The sequence below is a fragment of the Nicotiana sylvestris genome, chromosome 11, assembly GCF_000393655.2.
Source record: "Nicotiana sylvestris chromosome 11, ASM39365v2, whole genome shotgun sequence".
Lineage (NCBI taxonomy): Eukaryota > Viridiplantae > Streptophyta > Magnoliopsida > Solanales > Solanaceae > Nicotiana > Nicotiana sylvestris.
Genome location: NC_091067.1, coordinates 104,271,585 through 104,279,247, shown reverse-complemented (window position 1 = coordinate 104,279,247; position 7,663 = coordinate 104,271,585). Strand labels below are relative to the sequence as shown.

The following is a 7,663-nucleotide window of genomic DNA, read 5'->3' as shown; positions in this document are numbered from 1 at the left end:
ATTTTGGGGCATAACATATAAGGACAAAATAATTTCAAGACTATATTTTGTTACATTAAACGTGATTTATTGGTGAAGTACACAAATAACTTTCAAAATAGTCTTGAATTTTTGTTCTTGCATACTCCAAACTTTAAGTTTAATAAGTGTTTCTCTTCCCTTGCCATGTGGGCAATACTTTTCAATTTTATCTTAAAAGTTCTTCCTATGGCATAAGTGGGGGTTAAAAATTAAAGACCATCCCAAAAAGTATTATATTTCTGCAATTTTTTGTTAAAAAAGATGTCACAACTTACAAGAAAAATGATATTGTATAGTTTTTCTGTATGTTATATATAAATTTTATACACTTTTTCGGCTATTGAATATTAATCGTTTTTGGAACGGACTAAAAGTGAAAAAAAGCCCAACTTACAACCATTGATTTGCAAGAAGGAAAAGTTATTTGGGCTGATTGAAAAATGGGCTAGGCATATTAGGCCCAGTCCGTGGTATAAATAAAGAAACGGAATTCCCATCCCTGTTCGCAGAAAGAACGAGGGAGATAGTGAAAATGGCGACATGGGGTGCGTTTTGGGGAACAAGGGTAATGGAAATAGTGAAGAAGCATGATTCCGGCGGGCTTGTTTGGAAAAGAATAAAGCTCACTCCTACTCGCAAAGCTAATGCCAAGAAACGTCTTCGCCGTGTTTGGCAGGTCAACTTCCTACTCTTCTTTTCCTTTTATTCTTCTTTAAACTCGGAATCTTTCCTTGTAGAAGTTTAGGGCTTTATACTGATTCACATCGCGTATGCTTTTTTATACTCAGTTGATGACATTATGTAGGAGATCTTTAGTTTAGTTTCTTCGGTTGAGGTAAATAATTTAGGTTATTTTTTAAATAAATGAGGCGGATGGAGTATGTGTTAAGTAGGTTGAACTCATTTAGGATACGGAGCATAGATATATGTGTAAAATTACCAAAATTATAACAAATACTGAATTCTGAATCCATATTTTCAAAAGTGCAATGAGTTTGGACTTACTTGGCAGGGTTACTTGACACTCGTGTGGGTTGTAGCAGCAGCTTGGGTATTAGTGTAGCAAGCTGGACCAAGCACCATTGCCACAAAAAAGTAGAAGAAAGAAAGTCACTTTTTCTAGTCCTAGCAATTTTAGAAAATCTTTTTTTGCTCAAATATATATATATATATATATAAATGAAGGAGCAAAACAAGTTCCAGTTAATTTTTCGATTGTTTTTTTTTTTATTTGCACCGGGTGTCCGAGTCTCTAAGAGCCCCGACTAATCCGGGGGTGCACATGCCCTCAGCAAGGAGTTTCCCGCAAGTGCACCACGGTTAATTCAGGTTTTACCCAGTCCGATGGCCCTCAGAAATTGTTTGCACCCAGTGGGTTTCGAACTTGAGACCTTGAAAGGGAGCAAACCCCAAGGCTCAAGTCAATTGCCACCAGGCCACCAATTAATTTTTCGATTGTATCATCTTATTCCAAGGATTTTGTTCCATTGACTTAATAGAGTCGAAATTTACTTTGAAATATCATCTTTAACAATATCATGAGACCATTAGTTACTTTAATAAAATCAGTCCTATTGATCTTTGGCTGTCCTTTTCTTGTATGATGTTGTGTGGCTCCGGGGAGTGTTGTTGGAGAAGGTTCATTTGCATTCTTTACTTGATCCTTTTAATGGTTTCTTGAGTTTGATTGGCCTTGAGTTGGTTTCCCTATTCATGATAATTTAGGTTGACTATCTTTCAGGGCATTGATGAACTAATGATCTTAAGATGCAAATATTTATGGGCCATTATTCACCGAGTTTCGAACCTTTTGCTACTTGACCTCGGGATTTCTCGGTTATAGAAAACGATCAAATATTCATGTTAATGAGGTTGAAATAGTTGTTAATTCTAGTAATCTGGTTTGGAGAAACAATAACACTTCTCTGCTTGGCTGCAAGATCAAGAGAGGCGGAGCATTAACAAGAGAACAATACTCAGAACTTTCATTCAAACAAGTTATGAACCAGAAGAAAGAATTGGGGAACTTGTGTCTTTTATTAATCCAACCAGTTGTATTTATGCAACTGAATCCCAAAAGTTCAGCAACAAACAAAGCATGAAATCCATATCTCCTAAACTAATTTACCTGTACCAACAAACTAGCAACTATCCTTAAAACTAGGAACTACTAAGTTGACTTATTCAAATAGACTAGTGACTCACAGAAAAACACAAATACTAAATTAATTTCTGCATTATCTTTAACAAGTTAATAAACTGGCCATTATTCTCATTCAATAGTAACCTTGAGGAATAGAGCGTAAGGACTTTTTTATATTGGATTTAGACGGGTTTAAATGGATCAATATAGATAGTATGGATTCATATAGCTGACCACAGCTAGGGGCGACCTTACAATTGTACATGATGTAGATGCAATGATTGGTCTGATAGGGGAATTGCACATTCTGTAGTTATCTTTTGTAACACTGGTTCAGTGCAAGTTTACCATCTATAATATTTTTCCATTGCTTATCAAAAGAAAGTCTTTATTATGTAGTATATAATATCAAAGACTTTCTAAAAATTTTGCATATTTAATCTTTCTTTCCTTTATGTTGTTTGTGGACCCTTTCTTCTCCTTATTTGTTTGTGAAACTATTCGAATGTATGATCAGTTTAAGAGTATATATATCTATATATATACACATACATACATACTTTTAGGTCATTTTCAATTAACAGATCCTGCTTAAATGGATAGATGACTGTATTGTAAGATTTCCCAAAGAAGAAATTACAAATAGAAAAGCAAAATTGCTTAAATGAGCTACTTAGACAAAGCAGAAGAACATGTATTTATTTTGGCTCAGGTAATGATAGCGACTTATGTTGTTCGAATTCTTCAAAAACTCTCTGCCGCACCCGTGTTGATCTGACACGATTTGACACGATTTGTGTATGGATGTGGAATCCACACTGGATTTCGTGAACTTACCTTGGGTGCTTTGTCTACATCTATTACCAAGAAGTATCGGTTGTTTGGGTATTTGGTTTGGTTTTTGGGTTTATGTCCTATATATAGTTATATAAAATATGAGAGCGCTTTGCTGTTACACGAGATATCTTATGAATAAAAAATTATGTGCTTATAAAAAATTAAATTTTATTTATTTTAGTTCAATTTAGTTTATTGAAATATATACTTATATATGCCATAATATATATTTGTTGACCATATACCAGCACCCATATTTGCACTCGGATCCATATCCCTGAATCCTAAAATTTATGTGATGAAGAATCCTACCTCTATATCTACACCCATATCGGGTACCCATACCCGAGTCCGAGCAACATAGCAGCGACCAAACAAACCCATTTAGCCATTATCTGAGAAAGAGAAGATATACTTAAGAATAATTGGCGTGTCTTGTGGTCTTGATCTTAACTGTACGTAATCCAAGAGAAACCAAACAAACCTATCTTTCAAAAAAGGAGAACAAGGAAATGGGAAACCAGCACAAATGATTTTGCTAAAAGTCCAGTCTGGTAATGGGTTACCTGGAATAAGTCACTGATAGTGGATTAGCTTTTCGGGAATTCACCTTTCATATTTGACATGGTTTGACGGTTTTCGAATGGGATTGTTCAACTTGAGTACATATTTTAATTTATATGCTCATTAGATTTTAGCTCATATGCTTAAAACATGCTCATAGGATTGAAAACATAGTCCTGCTTCTAAGGTCAATATAGTTTGAATAGTTCATTATGTCATCCAGTGATTAATATTTAGTATATAATGTGTATATATTTTTGTCATATATATTCTCTTCATTCATGTAGTTCATATTTCTAAATACTACTATTTTGGTGCTATGAGGAGATTCCATTAGTAAGCAATTGCAATTTGAGTTTCTCAAGCCAAGTCCATTAGGGAAGTAATTTGAGCAACTTATATTGGTGTCTTCAATCATTAGGGTGAGTATTCATCTACCATTTTCCCTTGTTAAAGAGCAGGTCTTTCTCAGTGAGGTGGTACCATCTTGAACCAGTGTTATAGAGGTTAAGAGAACTTACTTTCAACGTTCTTTTTTAAAATCTTTTTGCAGTTCATTTTGTCTCATCCAACAAAATTTTAAACGATAAACGATAAACGCCAACTTTTGTATTGCATTATCTCAAGTCATACATTATGCAGTTTAGCAACATCTCTATCAGCATGATGTTATACACCTTTTGGCGTATGGACCTGTGAAAGCTAGTGTTGTACACAAGCATGTTGATAAATTCATTTGGTCTGGCTCATCCTTCAAATTAACCTCTTTGAACTAAAATGAGAACACTTTCTTAGCTTGATGTAGTCTGTTCCCTTTTCTCTCAGCCAAAAGAATGTAACTGTAATGGAATTCCAAGTCCCTATGACTTGTGATATTGGGATTTGTTTACCTGTATAAGTTGCTGCTCACAATGATCTAATTTAATTGGAATATGATTTGTTTTGTTTTTTATGTGGACTTGGAAGAACTCATAAAACTTCATTTTCCCCCAATGATCTGTGTTTTGAATTAGATTTCATAAGGAATTATAGCCCCATCTTTTAAAAAATGTCAGGCATACAGAGGTTTTAATATTTTTTTCTGCAGAATGAAGCTGTCTTGAGAGCATGTTCTGAACCACCTCCATCCGAAACTACAGAGGTAGATGCTGGACAAATAAGTAATGTGCAATTAAAAACCAGTAAGAGTTAGCTCAGAAAGAAGTGACCGAGTATGAAGAGGTAAAATGAACTGTGGGTGACAGAGCTGCTTGCAAGGTCTTTATTACACTTGGTCACCTACATTAGTGTATTACCCCTGAATTTTGCTTAACCTGTTAGCCTACTTTGTTAGTATGAAGTGAACTGATTTGGATGTCTCACTTTTACATGGGTTACTCTAGATCAAAGTATACTTTTCTTAGCTTAGCTGTACTGAGTATTTAAATCTGTGACAAATTTAATCAAATGCAATCTATTGTGTTTCTGTTTGTGTTTGATCGCAAGCTTGTTTGATGATGACCTGGAGCGCATTCTAGCATTTCCGTCATTGTTTTGCTAGGGTATTTTGGTCCCTCTGCAGTAGCAAATGTTGGCCATTTAGTTTGAAATGGATGTTGAAATTTGGTTTTGGTGTCATGGACTCGTAGGGAATCAATCTTATGAGTCTAAGCCATAAAATAGGTAAGATACTGGATCTTCCGTTTGGATAGTGTGGTCCATCACGATATTAGAGAAATCCAACTAGGAAAAGTTCATGGCTGTCAAATCCGTTTCAGTTTCCTTCTAAACGAAAATTAAAAGGGTGGTTTAACATATTTGATACTGGAATGGGCTTAACGTTTACCTTAGTGTTACTTCACAAAGAGCCTTGCATCTTTCTAAATTTTAACCATTGTTTAAAGGTATTCGGGCAAGTTTTGAGCACCTCGACTAATTATCGGACATCCTGTCTAGTTCACAAACATATATAGGTTCGACAAGGTATTCATGGTCACCCCTGGTGTAGTAGTTGAAATTCAGTTTTTCCAAGAATTTTTAGCTTGATGTCTTTGAATCAGGCGCATGCTTCCTCCTCTTATTGCATTTTCATGTACAATTCTTTCCTTTCTCACCCAGGTGGTTTCGTTCAAGATTCAGTTATGGTATTTGCCTTGTGTGCATCTCATTTGGAAAAACTGGAACGGTGGCTTAGGTGTAGAAACAGGAAAGTATTGGACATGACATTACATCACAGATTTTACTACCCACATGCAAAAAGCCTGTCTTTGTGATCAGCAATAGATGCTCCCTAGTATCGAGGTAGCCTTTCAGATGGGCGAGAGACCACGGAGTTGAATTGGTCTTTAACATTGTCTTGTGCTCTCTCTTTTTACTACACTAGTATAAACCAATCCAGTTTTGACCCTCAATCTTAAAGTGTATAGCCTGTTTGGCCAAGCTTATAATCTCAGCTTATTTTGAGAATTGTTTTTCGCAAAAGGCGAGAACCTGTTTGTATTTGACTACTTAGTTTGAAAAGTAATTTTGAGTAGTAACTAATATTTGCCTAAGCTTTTAATAGCCTATTTGGCCAAGCTTCTCCAAATTCAAAACTACTTTTTTTTCCTCAAAAATAAATGTTTTTTTTTTCAAAGTTAAATTGTTTGGTCAAGCTTTTAGAAGGAAAAAAAATACTTTTTTAGGAGAATCAAAAGCAGCTTTGAAGGAGTAGGAAAAAGTAATTTTTCCTCAAAAACGCTTTTGAGAAAAATACATTTAAAAATACCTTATAAAAGCTTGGTCAAACACTAGTTACTCCTCAAAAATCTTTTTCAAATTAATTAGTCAAACACAAACTGGTTCTCATAAAATGTACTTTTGAGAAAAACACTTTTAGAACAAAGCACTTATTAAAATAAACTGATTTTTGAAACTTTGTCAAAGTGTATTTTTCTCAAAAGTACTTTTGGAGATAAGTTACTTTTTTGTGCTCTTCAAAAACTACTTCTGCTTTACATCAAAAGTACTTTTTTTGTTTCGAAAACTTGCCCAAACATCTTAATTTTAGAAAAAAAAATATTTTTGCCTAAAAGAAGCTTGCTCAAACGTACTATTAATCAGACAATACTAAAATGTACAATTTGATAAATTCTTTTCAGTATCTTGGTCACATATGCACGAGGCGTAAGGCCCTTATACTCTGTTCAATGGGCAAAAGACACAAGTTGATCTTTTATGAAGTATGTGCCCAGGTTAACTTGCATACGTCGATTATTTCTATCTATAGGTACCAGGTAATTGTACCTACTCAGGCTTTAGTAAATGGGATGAAATCTTTTAACATTTTGGTCTCTGTTTGTACTAATTAACCGAAATAAATCAAATAAACACCAATAATTTGTACAGCTTTTTGAAGTGGTTGGTTTGGAACTAGTCAATGTTCCAAAATTACCTTTCCATGTCGAAATACTAAAATACCCTTGTACACCTAGGACTGGGAATAGATACCTTTCTTCGTCTATAAGAATTGTCCTAACCAAATGAGGCCATAAAAGCTGTGTTCATTTTTGTGGTCTACTCTGACGGCGTGCCTACGCTATTGACGATGTAAAATCCCCAGTCAGCAATCTACACAACCAATCAAATCCTATACTATCCTATCCTAAAAGAAAAAATCACTTGCATGTGCAAGTATAGTGGGATGGTTGAAATTCTTTTACGCCAGGAGATCTTGAGTTTGAGCTCTAAGAATAAATTTTTTCTTTATATGAAACGCTTACCTCTTTAATAGTTTACTCGATACAAATCCAAGTTAGTTGGGTCAGTGAGTTCCGGACCGTAACCAAATTCTATGCTACGCCCTTCCACACACACCCTTTATGAAGTACTTAAAGCCATGACATTGAAATATCAATTATACAAATATTCTAAGACTCCCACCCTCTATGAAATGCGTAAAGCCATGATAGTGAAATGTCAATTATTATACATTATATGTATATATAAGGTGACGTGAAGAACTTCAACAGCCTTAGCTGATTCTAAACCACTGTCACAAGGAACTCTGGTCGGCAATTTTTTATATCTAGATTTTGCTTCTGAAAGTTAGTGTTTTGTTTTATTCCCCCTTTTTTGTTT

General features: G+C 34.7%; 1 protein-coding gene across 2 annotated transcripts; it reads left to right on the top strand.

The window, feature by feature from the left end:
* The first annotated feature begins 519 nt into the window (after positions 1–519).
* Positions 520–5,955, top strand: LOC104228844 (uncharacterized). Of its 2 annotated transcripts, XM_070162493.1 has the most exons (3): positions 520–697; positions 4,653–4,786; positions 5,663–5,955. In XM_070162493.1, the coding sequence occupies exons 1-2, from the start codon at positions 554–556 to the stop codon at positions 4,755–4,757; spliced, it is 249 nt and encodes an 82-aa protein (XP_070018594.1). In that variant the 5' UTR covers positions 520–553; the 3' UTR covers positions 4,758–4,786; positions 5,663–5,955. The 2 variants fall into 2 exon arrangements, with proteins under 2 accessions (XP_070018594.1, XP_009779691.1); XM_009781389.2 differs by lacking the exon at positions 5,663–5,955 and having other exon boundaries at positions 4,653–5,036.
* The last annotated feature ends 1,708 nt before the right edge of the window (positions 5,956–7,663 follow it).

Bases quoted from the DNA above. Each gene is read 5' to 3' on its own strand.
- LOC104228844 (XM_070162493.1), top strand. From the start codon at position 554: ATGGCGACATGGGGTGCGTTTTGGGGAACAAGGGTAATGGAAATAGTG. The intron at 698-4,652 runs GTCAACTTCCTA...TTTTTTCTGCAG, and splicing joins GTCTTCGCCGTGTTTGGCAG to AATGAAGCTGTCTTGAGAGC.